This window comes from Carassius carassius, chromosome 29 (assembly GCF_963082965.1).
Source record: "Carassius carassius chromosome 29, fCarCar2.1, whole genome shotgun sequence".
Taxonomy (NCBI): Eukaryota; Metazoa; Chordata; class Actinopteri; order Cypriniformes; family Cyprinidae; genus Carassius; species Carassius carassius.
In genome coordinates this window covers 5,906,316-5,924,063 of record NC_081783.1, presented here as the reverse complement: position 1 = coordinate 5,924,063, position 17,748 = coordinate 5,906,316, and the positions used below count along the sequence as shown (strand labels likewise).

At 40.1% G+C, this 17,748-nt stretch overlaps 1 protein-coding gene across 5 annotated transcripts in view; it reads right to left on the bottom strand.

Moving 5' to 3' along the window:
* tenm2a (teneurin transmembrane protein 2a) overlaps positions 1-17,748 on the bottom strand; it is a 397,797-nt gene that overhangs the window by 10,763 nt on the left and 369,286 nt on the right. For 3 of the 5 annotated variants that reach the window (XM_059515536.1, XM_059515539.1, XM_059515540.1), the window contains 12 exons: positions 15,387-15,587; positions 15,083-15,268; positions 13,277-13,300; positions 8,126-8,272; positions 6,995-7,205; positions 6,497-6,616; positions 5,567-5,828; positions 4,904-5,171; positions 2,033-2,176; positions 1,385-1,634; positions 894-914; positions 535-764 (listed from right to left, as the gene is read on the bottom strand). In XM_059515536.1, coding sequence (XP_059371519.1) covers positions 535-764; positions 894-914; positions 1,385-1,634; positions 2,033-2,176; positions 4,904-5,171; positions 5,567-5,828; positions 6,497-6,616; positions 6,995-7,205; positions 8,126-8,272; positions 13,277-13,300; positions 15,083-15,268; positions 15,387-15,587 — 2,064 coding nt within the window. The remainder of the gene's footprint in view (positions 1-534; positions 765-893; positions 915-1,384; positions 1,635-2,032; positions 2,177-4,903; positions 5,172-5,566; positions 5,829-6,496; positions 6,617-6,994; positions 7,206-8,125; positions 8,273-13,276; positions 13,301-15,082; positions 15,269-15,386; positions 15,588-17,748) is intronic. The other 2 variants (XM_059515537.1, XM_059515538.1) reach the window with 1 other exon arrangement.

Here is a 17,748-nt window from a genome sequence, read left to right as displayed (position 1 = left end):
AACTCTTCCTGCTAATCTCACTGAGAATGTCTGAAACAGTCACCAAAAATATTTAATAGAACTCACTGTGATTTTTCCTTCTGTGTGATCTACCTAAACACCAACGCTGTATAATACAGAAATACGCTTGCTTACAGCTCTGAACTGTAACATGAGAGTTAAAAGAGCCACCACAATTAAGTAACATTATCTTTGAGAGACAGACAGAGAGAGAGAGAATACCAAGAGACTCCGATAATCGAAGCCGGAGACTCACACTCCCCATAGCACATTCAGAAATTAATTAATAGCTTAAGGTTGGATGTTCTCTGTGATTGTGGAAGCAGCTGAGGGATAAGGCTCTTTTTATCCATGTTCGGAGTCACTGCTACAAAGGAAGCAGATGTAAAGACAGCCTGCAGTAACATTTCTTCACCTCAGACAGACACATGTGAAGAAGTTAGTGTGATTTCATCTGATGTGAAGGGGATAACCCATGCAATAAGCAATAAGATCTAGCTTCTGTTTTGGTTTTCTTCAATGCTTCAACCTCACCTTTGGGGCTCATGAGAGTGGCTTCTACAGCTTTGCCCCCGTCCCCGCATCTCTCATCAAAGGGCAGGCACTGTTCTCCTGTGCCCGCCACCACTTCGGCATTGTCGGCCAGCAGTCTTCCCCCTGTGAGCGATCGCACCTTGTAGATTCGCCGAGAATTTGTGTCAGAGATGAACAGAGCCCCAGAGACAGGGTCCACAGCCAGGAAGTACTTATGAGTCGGGTTGTTACTATGAAAAACAAGGTCATTACAGAGTCAGTGCTGCAATTAGGCATAATGCGTTGCTTTATCTCTATATTTATATTAAGTGAATAATTGATTTTATGTTAAAGAGAAAGAAATTAAGTTAAAGGCTCACCTGTGTCTAAAATCCTTATTTCTGTAAATGAAGAAAAGAACAAGAATCACGATTATGATTCCAATATATCATATTACTTAAGAGTAAATGGATAAAAAAAAATATAACAATTAAATTTAGATAAAAGTAAAATTCTCCCCAAGGACGATAACTATATTAGCGTCTACAATAACGCACCGGAACATTTTGCTTATTAAAGTGTGTGCAACAGTTTTGTCGTCTGCCACTTTAAATGCTCAAGCCTTTTAAAAGCAGGATGAAGTCTAATTGACTGCTAATGTTTTTATCATTAGCTGGAAAAAAATGAAAGTGATTCCAATGATATTGTTCCCCTGAGCTGTTATTGTTATTAGTTGTGGACTGCTTTCTTTTAAATTTAGAATGATTTAAAAAACTTTATTTTAAACTATAGTTAACTATAGCACTATAGTTATCATTCTTGGTTTGTACAGGCCTGAAAACAAAAGTCTCCTCTGCTCCTTTTTTAATACCTGAGCTCCAGTATGCGTGTGGTATTGAGGTTGGGATAAACTCTGCGAACGAAATTTAAGTCTCCGACGTAGAGGCTGCCATCAATGCCTGCTGCCAGGGCTACAGGTGCCAACAGCTTATTTCCATCAGCCAGGCCATTACAGCTCGGGCATGAGATGCTTCGTCGACGCCCATTACCCATGATGCTTGTGATGATGGGTGGCTGCTGGGACACAAAGACGTTCTCACCGCTGCCCTTATGAAGGATGCCTGGTGTCAGATGAATAAAGAAACAATAACCATTTAAATGGAAAAAGAAAGTTCTATTTTCAAAAGACCATTTTTAGTAAAAGCTGTTTACCTGAGCCATTTCTGAACATTACAACCACATTTTCAGAGCATTACATTAAATTATTGATCAAAATGACAGGCTCTTTTACTGAAAGCAGCCAGGCATCACAACACATCCGACTTCCTGTGTGTCACCTCAAATCTCAGTCTCAGCGGGTCTGAGACTGGTCCAGAAAAGTTAATTTATTTATATATTGTTCTCCTTTGGGTATGTCTTATTTCATTATGGCATCAAGTGCTGCCACTAATGCCCCATCTTAATAAATAAATACAAAACAAATGCATTTTGCCCCCGTACAAGAACATGAGGCTCATACCACTGCGCAGGTTGAGTATATGGTGTTTGTCCAGAGACCAGCCGCCCAGATTGGAAGGTTCCAGCTCGTAGCCTTGAAGCATAGCAGTCCTCTTCTCCCACAGCACCAGACTAGGACATGATTCATATTCATACCCCACAGAGACTTGGGGACAAAGACAGAGAGAGGGGAAAAAAAGAGAGTACACAAAATGTATCAAAACAGCATTTAATTAACTACATGACAGGCCAATATTAGAGATGATTAATTTACATACAATGCAAGCAGATTGGATGGGGAGTCTAGCTGGGAAACAGTAAGGGAGAATATAAATATTTATTTGAAAACCACATGCTAAATTAAAAGCCAGAACATTTAGAGAAACAATAAAAATTCAGCAATTAGAGACACATATACGAGGCAACTATAAGCTATAAATGACCCTGCAACAATCATCACAACATTTCTCTTTGCAGACTGCTGGGCAGAAGTAGGACATATCAGGTTCTGAGCAAGCCTTCACAAATCACCACAGCTTGGGTGCTTTCACAAACACAAAGCACCTCGGTAAGGTGTGAACGTGATTTGTTCAGACACCCTGTGGCTGGACATGACTTCAGCTTTCACTTCTCCAAGAGGACCGTGTGATCTGTGCTGCTCCCACAGGGTCATTGCAAGAGACGCGCTTCAACAAAAAACTTTCCTTACATTTCTTGAAAAGTGGAGCACAACTCCATGAATCCATTAGCATAAATACATATGGAGATATACTGACGAGCCAGGTGAGAATTTATAGCTGTGTAGACGCAAGTGGGACTGTGGGTACCTCAAAATATAAATGAAAAAGATGTAGAGAGCTGGAAGGTAGACAGGCTGAGAAAGCGGCGGAAAGACAAAGAGAGATTAGTGGGTGCTATAAGGAGGTCACACCAGACAGAGTGCTGCTCTCAGCGTTTCCCTCGGCTCACTGCGGCTGCTCTCTGAACCTGTGTGTTCTCTGACAGGGACGGTCAGGCTGAATGATCTTTGGGTCCTACGTTCACATGCATGAGCACGAATCCTGTCTGATGTGTTAACTCTCACTGTGTGTTCAGTCAGCAGAGTGACCAATTACCCATGGCTGTTTATCTGCAATGTGTCCTGAACCAACACTACAGTCGGCCAGGGTCCCAAATAAACACCCATCAAGCTCCAAACGTGGATAAATGTTATAACTAACAGGTGAAATTCACAGTGTCACAAGCTGATCTTTAGGATGCCTTTTTAAATTTTTTTTTATAGTGGATTAGTTGGATATTGTGTGTTGTGATGTGGAGAACATCTGTTATTAATGTTACTTAAAGTAGTGAAGGAATGTTTTTATGATAAGACGAATTTGCAAAATGGTGAAAGCACACAACCCAAGCTGTTCAAAGCATGAGAGCTCTTTAACTTAACCGTTTCAAAAGAGGTTCATAAGAGGAGAGTTTAATGTGGGCCAGGTACCATGTCAAGGGGGAAGTCGTGGCCTAATGGTTAGAGAGTCGGACTTGCAATCGAAAGGTTGTGAGTTCGAGTCTCAGGCTGGCAGGAATTGTAGATGGGGGGAGTGCATGTACAGTGCTCTCCCCACCCTCAATACCAAGACTTAGGTGCCCTTGAGCAAGGCACTGAACCCCCAACTGCTCCCCGGGCGCCGCAGCATAAATGGCTGCCCACTGCTCTGGGTGTGTGCTCACAGTGTGTGTGTGTGTTCACTGCTCTGTGTGTGTGCACTTCGGATGGGTTAAATGCAGAGCACGAATTCTGAGTATGGGTCACCATACTTGGCTGTATGTCACGTCACTTTCACTTTCACTTTTCACTTTCACTTTCAAGTGCTGACAGAGCGTTTGTGCCATTTAATGCTCTTGGGAGATGTGTTTAAGGCATTTGCCAGTGCATAACTTACATCTTACTTTTATATTCATTTTTTGTAAATGTTATGAACTGAAAGTCATGCCTATTTCCATTGCACAAAGACCAAACTTTATATTTACAGTAGTGATGGAACAAAATAATGTTTTTTTTTTAAAGAAACATTTTAGCTGAAAACTGAAACTGGAAATAAAGTTAATTTAATAAATAATCAAGTTAATCAATATACTTAACACAATATAATCAACACTCAAAAACTGTATATAAACATTTAAATTGCACATAAAGCTAACTATCAAGCTATCGAACTGCCTTCCTGAGATGAAGGTAGAATTCTGAGACACTGTTTACAAGCTGACGTCTTTCTGTGTTTGAAACACTGATTGGAGATTGCATTAGATGTGATATTTCAGTAGTGTTTCTTTTATTATACCTTCTAATTGTTAATTCATGTTTAATCTGTGCCGTATCTAGTAATAAAGAAGAATTTGATCGGTTTATGTGCTGCTTGAACTGAGACGGCTCAAGCGTTGCCCTTTAAATAGCATCAAAACGCATTTGTTTGGTAAAACTTTGTTATAAAATTGACAGAATTAAAAAAAAAAAACACACAAAGATTACTGTAATTACTGGATGGTAGGTGTGCTACAAATAATGTTTAGTGAGGTTCACTCATCAAAAGAAAACAGCATAGATTGAAATATCCGGTTCCTCAAAACAAAGATTTGTTAAAAACTGGAAATTAATATTGCCAATTCAGCCTTAGCTCTTTACCTGTTGTAACTTATCCAAGTTGTATGCAGGAAACAGACACTAACAGTCTAAACACATGATTGGCAAAGTGCACTAATTAAACGACCTCAATCAAAATTACACAAAAAATTATATTTTTGTAGAACCAGTAACTGCAATAGGATAACAACTTTGTTTTGGAGTATGTGTGCTAATAACTAAGTCACCAATCCATTCTAAATTAATTACTGTATATATGCTTACCCACTGCATCAGAGAGGCCATAGACACGCTGACCGTATGCATCCGTCTTGTCCCAGATAAAGGTGTAGGCGAGGTTGGGTGAAGCATGGAACCACTTCTGAAAGAGGTGTCCCTCTACGGCAACCATCAGATGGACTTTAACCAGGCTGAGAGGCACCACGGCTTGAGTCATGGTGATTTTGAGCAAAGAGCGGTAACCTGAGGTCCGAGAACTCAGGTGACAGAGTTTCAGATTGGTGCCGGGAATCTCTAGCTGCTCATGCAGAACCTGGCGGAGAGATGGAAGAATGATTTTCACATCACAAGAAAAGGGTATTTTCAAATAAGAATAGGACATGATTAGGAAGGTCAGGCAGTTAGAAGAAAGACTAAAAAGATAAATGGAAGGGGAAATGCAAAAAAAAGAATATAATTAGAGTGAAAATGGTTGATGAGGGATGATGACCTGTGAGTTTCATGAGGTTAACAACCTGTCAACTAATTTAATGACCAAAGAGAGAGTGGTAAAGGAACATGAATAAAGTGAAAAAAGAGCACTATTTGGGACACTGAAGTGAGGAAAATTTAAAGGTAAAGTCTAACGGAAGGATCCTATTAATCAAAACACATTAATCAGCTAATTACAGTAATGAATGTTTCAAGGAAGCGAGGATTTCATCATACCTGTGTCTCTGGAATGATGGACCTCTCTCCTGGTCTGGAACTGAAGAAAGAAGAAAGTGGGGAGGCCACCACCACAGGATCAGGCCTCACAAAGCCGCTGAGGTCACAGCTCGGGATGGTGTTCTCCTCTGTCTTTAACATCAGTGTGTCCATGGCGTAGAAAATGTTCCACGGGAGCCACACTGTGCGCTCTTGACTCAAAAATGGAGCCCGCTCAAATCGGAGGGTGAGAGAGGCTCCACCATTGGCAATCAGGTCAAATCTAATGACACAGAGCGAGAGGAAGGGGGAAAGGCAAACAGAGTGTAAAACAAATATGTACTTGTGTTATTCTGTTATTGATAGCGCCATTACATTCTGAATGCTTTTACCATTAAAAATACCATTTCTCTGAGAGGGATAATTCATTGTTTTGATAGATTGCAGTCATTTCAATAGAAAGACTGAGTTTACCCGGCTCTTAATGAATCTAATAAAGATTTGTTCAGTTAGCATGTAGCTCTCTAAATCACTAGAAGCATATGTAAACAAGTAAGTAACAAAATAAGGCTTGGCGGCAAACATAATCAAAGTGTTTCAGAGGGGAAAGGGTTGTTTGTTGCTTGGATGATCGGCTTGGATGTGCAGGTACCAGGGTTGGCCAAAACTCAGAACCGAAGAATTGGCTTCCTATGAATTCAGGAGTATAAATGGCCACAAGACACCATCCATCCCTTAAACCATTTTTACAACATTTAAACAAAGCTGTCAAGCCAACAATCAAACTTTGTCTTATAACCTGCTTTTCCAGTTAAAAAAAATACATTCATATTTAAATTGCATTTTTGCATCCAGTTTGCTACCACACTTCTCAGTTGAAGTACAATTTAAAAAGCATGTCAATTCTTTTGCGTTCAACTCTGGTTGGTAGGTGTACTGCAGTTAACTTACGTTCCATCCTGGCGTGTGAGGGTGTAGCCATACTGCGGGTACTTGACAAATGACACATTTACTCCCACCAGTGGGGTTCCATCTGTTGTCACCACCTGACCTCTGATCAGTGATGCCAGACTGGAGAACACAGAACAAACAAGAACACATCAGCTGCTCGATAACCAATAAATCCAAAGTGATACAATCAGTCCAACAACTGCTGTCAAAATAATCCCATGCATTCCCCATTAGCCAACACATCTGTCAGTTATTCCAAGAAATACAGTAGAAAAGAGACAGGTAGATGTTCTAGCACCACTGACAACAATCGATACAGTTACTCAAAAATAGCTCTGGGGTTACCAAATAGCAAAGAATTGACAATAACTATCCCAGCACTCAGTTTTCACTCAACAACAGATATAGCATATTTCGTGTGCACTTCAGTTTTCTTCTACCATACAATGCAAGAGACATGACATTTACCAAGTTGTTGTGTGCAGTACAGTAAATTACCTTGCGTTAAATGGATTGTCTGCGGGGATTATATGTGTGCTGTCCCGGCCCACTAGCATCTTAACACGGTCATAGAAGGAACGGACTTTCTGCTCAGGGTGCTGGCCTTGCTGGATGACCTGTAAGGGATCCCTGGACCCTTTACAAAGTGGACTGTTCTGGCAGGGACTTTGGATACAGCAGTCTGGATCCATGCAGTCAGTCAGACCATCTAGAAGAAATAAAACAGCGGTGTGATGAGTAATGTCATATTATAATGGTGCACAATCAATCAGAGTTGCCTAAGGCTGCAAAAGATTTCTCTCTTCATCTCGTTCTCTGTTCAAAAAAAAAAAAAAAGGGAACATTCTTCATCTGTTGAACGAGAGGCCGTTTCATCAGTGTTCTTGTAGGTTTTCAACACAATGATGTTGGATTTGAATTTTGTCTCTGTTCCAGTATTCAATTACCAAATAGTTTGAAAAGTGCTTTCTTCTTTCCCTCACCTTGAGGCTTTGAATTATATTACTTACTACGGACTTGATTTTTTTAAATCCGTCTTTTCAGATGAAAGCCAACAGTCCAGAATTTTCTGAGAAAAGTTTATCTTATTACTATGAAATTTACAAATTCAAGAATTCTAAACAGCGTTATAGATACACTCAAAAAATTGCCACATCTGGTTAGTGCACTAAACAGTCACTCTCATCACATTAAAGCATGGAATACATTAAAGCTGCAGTGTGTAATTTTGATCAATGTTAAAAAAAAACCGTTTCACTATGCCAGCTTAATTTACTGTAAGTAAGCCATTCATAAGAATAATTCCCTCAAACGTGTAACCACTGTGGGGTTATCAAACTTCATCTGACATGCATAACTTTTTGTTCACTTAATGGGGCGTGATTAGATTTTGACTACCAGTTTGTAGGGACAATGTCAAACAGGGAAAATATCTGTGGATTCTAATTGTCATTTTTTACATAATTCCGTTTGGAATTACATAAAAATACTCATAGAAATTACACACAGCAGCTGTTCCTGAAATTACAGAAATTACACACAGCAGCTGTTCCTGTGCACATGTGGCTGTTCCAATCATGTACAATCTATGTCACAAAGTTCCCACAGAGTCAACAAAAGATCTCTCACCTCCTTCATTGTCTTTGTTGTCTGCACATGAAGTCTCCATGGCGACATTGCAGCCGGTGCCTCTCCATCCAGTCTTGCACTCACAGTGCCAGCTGTTTTGACCCTGCAGACACTGTCCATTTCCATTACATCGGTTTGGACAGCCATCTGCAATGGAGAGAAAGAGAAGGAAGATGGATTTAGAGAGGCTGAAATCCATCACACCAGTCATCATAGCACTGATATATCAATAATTGTGACCAAAAGTTTGAAAACAAGCTAGAAATAGTTTTGAGTTCAAATGAATGGAATTTGGAATTGAATGGAACTGAATGATTAAAAAAAAATAATAATAGTAATTTAGCTTTTGGTGTCGCTATATGTGGAGATATATATATATATATATATATGTACACTTTCAGACAATAAATTTTTAGCTACTTATTTGCCTGTCTAATTTATTCTCAATTTTTTTTTGTTTTTTTTTGCATCTGTTTAAAATGCAATTTTATGCAAATAGCAAATAAAACAGAACACAAAAAAATATTGCTGCAGACATTACACAGACAATCAAAATGGAATGATACAAATGAACACGAAATGCAAATTAGAATGATCCTGTATGTTAATATGTGTCTATGTTTTCAAACTTTTGGCTGTGACACTATAGGCAGACATGCATCAGTGCTCCCACACAAACATATCTGCCTCCAATGCACTCAATGCCCATTTAAGGGGATGAAGTATATGAAAAGCATAACTATTCACATCTAAATTCATTTCAAACTCTGAGATCAATTCAATTATCTTCGGAAGACTCTATTGATAGCCATTGTTGGTAGCAAATGAATTTATCAAAACTCATCCATTCAGGAGGGGATATTTGTAAAGGGCACACACACTCTCCGACTGTTCATTTACAGTAGCTGATTTGATTTGTCTGGATAGAGAGCAATGCTCTCATGTAAGAATGTGGTTAAGACAGACTGGAGTCTACAGATCGGATTAGGACACATCTTTAGTTTGAAGTATGAGCCCATGTGTGTGAGAGAACCAAGGACCTTTGAATAAGAACAGTGTGATAAGAACAGTCAGATTTTTGTGATATGTCAAATTTAAAGATGTTTTCAAGAACGAGGAAAAGTGCTTTAATAAATATATAAATGGCAGCTGACCCCGCGCAGGTGACACTTCGAATGATTTGTGATGAGTGGAATGAAATGGCCTCAACCAGAGGAGTGTGTAAACCCAGCCTGCACTGGGATGCATTCAGCCATTGTGACTCAAATCAAATGTTGCTTTAATTAATGAAATTTTCAATGTCTGGGGTCCTTGAGATGCCACATTAACAGCCTGCTATGCATCGATTGTCACGCAATATTGAGCTGAGAGGAAAGTCACTTAGCAATGATTGCCTTTTAAATGGAGCTGCCATTTTAAGCAGCCAAATACTTATGAAACACCAGGACAGCAAAATCTATGCTGACCATTGATCTTCCTCATTGGACAGCACTGAGCAGGGCCCCTCTTTTATGCCAAAACCCAGTCGATTCTCAGAACACTAACTAGAATAAAGTGGGATTTCACAAACTATTAAGCCACCTGGCTAAAGTAATGCGGGTTGACTCTATTGTAATCTACTTAAAAGGAGCTGAGATTGCCTTGAGTTATGGGTCAGCGCACATGGTATGAGAGAGGAACGCAAAGGTGAGATGGGGAAAGAAGCACGCTGCATAGCAGCAGTCAGAGGTTGGATGGATGGAGAGATGGATAGAAAGAGACAGATGGATTGGTGGAAAGGGGAAAAAACTGCAAAAGAAAAGAACAGCAGGGTTGCAAGGAAGAAAGGACGAAGAAATAAAGAAAGAAAGAAAATTCTTAAAAGATGGGATACTATGGGGAGAAAGAACGTGTGGAAGAGAAATCCAGTTCTCCACCTAACTATCCCATCCACTGGCCTGAAGCCCTCTCGCCTTTAAAGGTCATAAAATAAAGGTTAGATTCATAAATCCTCCAAATTCGCCTTAGAAAGAGACAGATAAAGTCCCGCAGGGAGTGAACACCTACTGCATAAAATGCCCTCTGTCTGGGTTTTCCTTGTCTATAGAGTTCCATGTACTACTACAAAGTCAAATAACATGACTTCAGCATGGGAATTTTGAAAGCTGAAAATTTTCACTCAAATGTTTTCTGAACTATAGCAGAGACTGGGCAATGTCCTTTGCGCATTGAACAAGTTATCTCAGAAGCCTAGTGTGTTTGGGAAACCTGTCTGGAAACAGTCAAACATTTTTATTCCTGCAATATCTGTTTGTTTGTCTAATGGTGCAGATATATGCACTGCAACTTTAACAACTACCACTCCCTAAAAGGACATTCAGATGTGCATTTAAAGCTGGGATAGGTTTGTTTTTTATGGTGGCCGTGGTTTCCATCCACGAGCCAATCAAGTGCAACTCACATCCATTCAGGATACCCTAGCATACAAAATCCATGCCTCCAGTGGCTATTCACCTGCAGCCATTTTGGCCAATTAGAGATGTGAATTTAAATCGATTAACAATCGATGCCAGGTCTTGTGCCAAACTTGCTTCCATCCACTGATGCATGAGCATTCAGGTGATCACTTTGGGGCCTGCAGTTAAACTCCTCATTATCCTGCTCTTCCTGCAAACATACCGCACTCCCCTTCTTAGAAAAGCACACACACTCCTGCGCCTCCATTAGTATTCATGCTATGAGTTAGAACTCATGCAGACACTGAGACAAAGTCATTACCATGCCTCCTGTTGTCCTGCACCCTGTGTGTAGAAATATGACAGCAAAAGTGTTGCCCACTGCTCTTAACCCACTCTGTACCAATGGCTCATGAAATTTTACATGTATCTTAGGCTCTATTCCCTCCAAATCCCTTTACTTGCAGTAGTGATCTATATCCCTCAGGTATAGCAAATTCTATGTGATCTTTGTCTCCACTCTGCAGTGTCCTCTGTAATTTAGCTCTTTTGTCTGAAGCAGACTTGATGGAAGTATACGATGACTTGCCTCCTGTGTCTCTGTTCTGTGCAAACAAAAAGGCAGACTCAAACAGACTGCTAGGAGCTGGTGTGTGCTGGTGAGTGCTGCTCTGTCTCTAGCTGAAACTGCAGTATACTTAAATGCAAGCATTCCCATTATGCTTAGAGTCATGTAGTTGACCCAGCCTTTAACTATGCTCCTACAAAAGTAGGAGGGAATGGGTGTGGTGTACTGTAGTGGTTCCAGCTCAAGTCTATTAACTTGAAGTTCATCGGTTACAACTACATCAAGAAGCCTTTACTATTGTGCTTTTGAGCAAGGCTCTTAAACTCATGTTGCTCCAGAGAGACCGGTTCTTTAATAAGTAATGTTGCCATTCTATGGCATAATTCCTTCAAAGATGCAGAAATAAATCCTACATATAAAAAGAAAGACTTTTAGTTTATTGGAAGACTCATAAACAAACACTCAAGTATGCAAATACATTTGCTTAGTCAATGCATTGCAAAAGCATGGTGCTGTTGTGCATATTTAAGGTTCTTAATACTTAAAGGGTTAGTTCACCCAAAAATGACAATTCTGTCATTAATTACTCACTCTCATGCTGTTCCAAACCCACAAGACCTTCGTTCATTTTTGGAATAAAAATTAAGATATTTTTGATGAAATTCAAGAACCTTCTGAGCCTGCATAGACGGCAACAGCAAGAAAGGTAGTAAAGACAAACAGCCCATCTGACATAAGTGGTTCAACCTTAATTTTATGAAGCTTCAATAATAGATTTTGTGTGCAACTAAAACAAAAATAACTTTATTCAATAATTTCTTCTGTTCTGGTCAGTCTCCGCCACCATTCATGACAGTACCACAACACATGCGTGTGCATTCCTCTGCTTGTAAACAAGCCGCAGCGCATGCATGTTCTATGCCAGAACACCGGCTCCTGCGTCAGCAGCATCATCACACGCATTCACATGAGTAATACCACAAGAATAGGAGACTGACAAGGATATGAGGAATTGTTGAAAAGTATTCTAATAGCTTCATAAAATTAAGTTTGAACCATTGATGTCACATAGACTATTTTAATTATGTCCTTACTATCTTTCTGGTCCTTGAATGTGGTAGTTGCACTGCTGTCTATGCAGGGTCAGCTCTTGGATTTCATCAAAGAAAAAAATCTTAATTTTCTGTTCCAAAGTTAGAAACATATTACATTATCTAACTGGTTTTGCAAAATTATTTTCAAACTGTTGCTCCATCTCAACTGACAGGCCTGAAAGACTGGTTGGTTTTGACAAAATGGCAATTACTTGACTCATGAATCTTGCAAGATAACCATCCAATCACTAAATTAACATTCTTGAGCCAAGATTTTGCCAAGGATTCATAAAGCCATAAGTACAGTAGACATACTGAGATGTACCATGATAATTTGGGCCATCTAGGGGGAGTTGTGCAGGTAAATCTCAGTCCCCTTGCCATCTAGAGACAGTAGCAACTGACACCAGAGACTTCAGTCTTCAGTGTTCCTGTTAGCATGCCTGCCTCCCAGTGCTGGCTGCTGCCAGTTTGAGTCCTGCTTGGAATGGGCAGAGCGGAACCGGTTGCATTGGCATTGAGATTTATTTTTATATGTTATGAATCGCGTTTTGACTCAATCAACAACTTGAGCAAGATATTTAACCTCAGGTTACTCCATTGAGACTGTCTTTGTAATAACTTGTTGGAGAAATTTTTATGATGTCTGCTTACTATCTATTAAATTATATGTGAAACATGGCCACTCTAATGTATAGTGTTACCCCATATTCTAAAGGATTTAAAAGTCATTCTATTAAGTGGCTCAGGCAGATTGGACACTTTTGTAGCTTGGTAATGCTGTAGGAGAGGGACATTTAAAAAGCCACAAGGTGCAAAACAGATGATTACAGCTATACTATCATCATCTGACAACAAGAATATAAACACACACGCTGAAGAACACAGACTAGCACTATGAACCTACTCAACATGACATTCTACTCCACAACGGCTACTCTACGAACAGAAGCACACAGTCATTATGCAGCCAAACTATCAGAGGCAGGGGGGTTGCTCACGACCAGACTAAAAGTGCAGCTAGCACTAGTCACAGTACGACGAGGTACAATACCTTCAATACTTCCATCCCAAATGTCTGCATCAGAAAGGACATTCAGAAGAAACAAAAATGTGTCATAACAAGAAGACAAATACATGTGTTGCATTTGAATCACATAGAAACAGAAGAGTTCTCAGAAATAAAAATGGAAACGGAAGATGGAAGCCATTTACGAGGCTTTTTTAGCCCACAGAAAGAGTTTGGTGACAATAGCAGACAGACTTCCTGTTGTGGTGTTCAATGGGGAGAAGGATTAAAGGCAAAGCACTTTCAGTCTTTGTCGCTTGTGTCATCTTTGGAGTGACAGACAAACATGCACACACATATCCACAGATGATGAGAGAAAGGAGAACTCTGGCGTTTGAGTCTATTTTTGAGATAGAGAAGTCAAGACAAAAAGAGGTGTGACTTATCAAGGTGAAGACACCTCTACCTTTCATCAGTTGCTGCAACTCTGCAAGGACTGTTCATTACCCAGCAGCCCACACATCTGCCTCCGCTGTGTGAGGCGTGATCAAACACAACTAAGTCTGTTCTCAGTCCAACACCAGACAGAGAAACAGTCTAATTCTCCTCAATTACCCCCCCACCACACACTCTTGCACCTCAGCGCCTCATTCATCTCTCCTATACATACTACTGATTTCACCTTGGTCTGTCTTATGCCCCTATTTACAACTTGTATAAGCTTATGGGAACATGCTTCCAAACTGATATAAAGCCAAGCTTTTAGTTTTCTATTCTCTACCTTCAAATGCTTTAAACTTCTCTTTCAGAGATTTGGGTCAAATGATGCACTTGATTTGTACTTGCAGTCATGCAATGGCTGTCACTTGAATGTTTCTGTCATTTTCACAAGAATGTAGGGAAGGGGTGTTCAATCCTGCTCCTAAAGGATAATTTTCTGTTTTTTTTTGTCTGGATGTTTTGGTATCCCATTTTTTAAATTTCATCATTTAGATGGGTGCTCATGAGAGTCACCTTTGTTGCCACTACAGTATGTATCGATACACACTTCTGTGGACTCTGCAGCAGCCTGCAATCCCTCTGGATTTATATGACCAAAATGTGGACCACATGAGTTTTGGGCAGCTTTTGGAGCATGGCCTTAAGATTAATTGTTTTAGAGTCATGTACTATACATCCCATCCTGATGGATCAGTCAAGAGAAAAATCACAAGCATAAACTTTTCCTGGAGTTCTCCTAAATCCCTGAGCTGCATGCAAGTAGGTCATGTTCCTGGATCAGCATCCTTTCCTGGTCACAAACTGGTTGTGCACAAACTACTAGCTACTACTAAATATTGTAGAAACATAATTTTCTGTAAAGTTGCTTTGTAACGATTTGTATTGTAAAAAGCGCTATACAAATAAACTTGAATTGAATTGAAATTGAATTGGTCCTTAAGAAACCATTGCCCAAACCAGGGGTGTCCAATCCTGCTTCAGGATGGCCACTGTCCTCTAGAGTTCAGCTCCAACCCCAATGAAACACACCTAAACCCTGCAGGAACCTCAACTCTGCAGGATAGTGGCCCTCCAGGTGTGAGTTTGGACACCCCTGGCCCAAACCATAATTTAGGCCAAAAATAAGAGATAACTTTTTTAGACCCTAACCCCTTTCCCTAAAATCTTACTGGTTGATAATATTGTTGCCCTGGAACCAACAAGGATGATCCAAAAATGGGTCCCTCTCACGTAAAGCTTAGAGGAGGGAGCAGAGGCAGAGCAGAGACAGTGCTTTGGCATCTGTTGTAATAGTGAGTATAGGGAGCAGGAAAAGATCAGTTCCTGGGTCAGGGCTGGGCATATGCCTACCTATGGTGCAGTGTTCTCCATTCCAGCCCTGTTCACACTCGCACTTCCCATCCTTACAGGTGCCGTGCTTCACACAAAGCGGGTTACACACACGCTGGTCGCACCCCGCACCTGTCCAGCCCTCCTCGCAGCGGCACGAGCCACCCATGCATACACCGTGTGTCCCGCAGTCGACTGAGCAAACCTCTGTGTCGAGAAAGGGACAGAGCAGTAAAACCACTATTTACATACCATACATTAGAAATCAGGCATAAAGAATTGAAACATTTGTATTACTGAGATCCAATCAAACATGCAGACTGACCAACAGAACAATCAGGGCCCATCCAACTGGGGTCACAGCTACAGACACCTGTGTCTGGAATAAAAGCACCATGACCATGGCACTGATCTGGGCACTGTGCTCTGGGCAGCTCACAGCTTGGTCCACCCCAGCCTGGTTTACAGTGGCACTCTCCGTTCACACAGATGCCATTATTTGAGCAGGTCGGATCCAGGCAGTCAACTGTGAACAAAAGATAAGAGTCATTAATGAGGCTTCATCTGTCAGAAATAAAAAGACCCTATGATATTGCTTTATAAACTCGGTTTTCTATCCTGTGTTGACAATGTTTATGAAGAAGGAAGCTGGGGAGGGATGTATTGAAGGGATTGTCCCTGTTTTTTAAAGGCAAAGCCTTTAGTTTATGTCACAGCAGTGATCATGGATTTGCTACTTGTTGTTTCTAGTTAAAAGTGTTATTGTTTATTCTTGATAATATTTGATTGAATAAAATTAGTAAGTGCAAGATATGTCATGGGAAATGGAAAGGTGTAAAATTGTAGGTGTACACCAGTAGCTGTTAAGTAAAAGCAACAAACCTACAACTTTAATAATCAGTGGGCTATTTTCCCATTTATTTACATATTTGATTATTTATTAGGCGAAATGACCATACCTATATACTGATATCAAAAACATTAAGAGAAAAAAAGGGTGCATATTCACATATACCTGGGCTTTCTGGAATTTTTAAGAAGGCATGCACAAGCACATACTACGTCTTTTATCTAAGCATGAAAAATCAATATCCCACACCTTAAGTGTGAGAATGGCAGTTTCCTGTCTAGAGCCTTTCACACTCACCTCTTAAACCCTCACTTTCTCAGCATCTCAGTCTGTCTTTCTTACTCTCCATTCCTCTCTCTTTTTGACTTTGACCCTGTCTCTCACATGTTCCATCCAGGGTGTCTCAAAAAATGTTTATCGACTGCTGAGCGAAAGAAGAGATCTGGCCATGAAAAGTGCGAGAAAGCCATTTGACAAATTACCCGGCCCTAAGGTGCCCTGCGTGACACCCCTGTCTCAGCCCCCTCGGCTGACAGAAGTGCTGCTCCTTTTCCTTCATGCACATAAAGCCATTCATGCCAAACGTTTATGCTGCAGAAACTGCACATCACAGATATCGATTTCTGTGTCACCGGCACTTCAGGTAAATTGTTTGAGTGACTCTACTGTGATGAATATCTGATTTTAAAAAAATGAAAAAGAAAGGAGCAAAAGTGCTGACCTTGTGATCTGCAACAACTCTGTTCCTCATGACCTTCTAAAAAACATTCTCTCTCATTTTACACACATACATTTGCTTTTCTGCCATGTTGGGAACTCTCCATTGACTTATATTGTTTCTTACTGAGTTAATGATATTATATATCCCTTAAACCTAACCCTGACACAAACCTTTTTGCAATTCTAGATTTTCATCGACATTATTAACATGTTGAATTTCCTCCTGGGTAAGTTTACCATCATTGTGGGTACATTTGCACACAAAAGTTTAGGCAAATCTTGACTTACACATCTTAAACATATTATACTCGCTAGCCTATATGCTTTATTTTATAGAAAAGAACAGTATGAACATTCACCTAAATATACTCTTTTGTGTTAGATAAACAAACAAACAAACAAACAAAGGGGGGGGGGTAGATTTGGAATTAGAATGTGTAAACAATGACATAATTTTCATTTTTAGGTGAACAATTCATTTAAAAATCTTCAATCCCCCTCTAAACACTTTAATATGGGACTTGATGCCAGACTGTTGATAATGAATTAGAGATTTAGAGAATAAGAATTAGAAAGCATTAATATGCAAGGGTTCTGTAGTTCTGTTTGTTTAGCTGCCATCAAAGTCTCTCTCTAATGAGCTGCAAAGACTTTCTGAAACGCTGCTTTCCATCAACCTTTTTCTGTTTGTTAGCTGTTTTCATCTCAGCCTCTACTTTTGTCCTTTTATACCTCGTCTTTTTTCTTCTGTCTCTACCTTTTTCTTTATCTTCCCTCTCCATTTTTAGACTCTTGGGACTCTTATAGTTTTCTTATCTCTTATTGCCAGTCACGGTCTTACCCAAGAGCCACCGAACTCTACAGAACACAAAAAATTAATCAAGTGAAACTATTGTTCTCACCACCCAGATCAATATATTTTCTAGCCTTTTCTCCTCTCTGAGAGGTGTTTTTGCGGGAGCCCATTAAGACCTACCAGTGAATCTGGGGAAGCAGCCAAAAATGACTTGTTTGAATATGTGAAAATGTGTGTTTTACCTTTCCAAGTAGCCACATGCAGAGAATGCAGCTATTACAGCCACAGAGGATAATATTGAGAAGAAAGAAACTACATCTA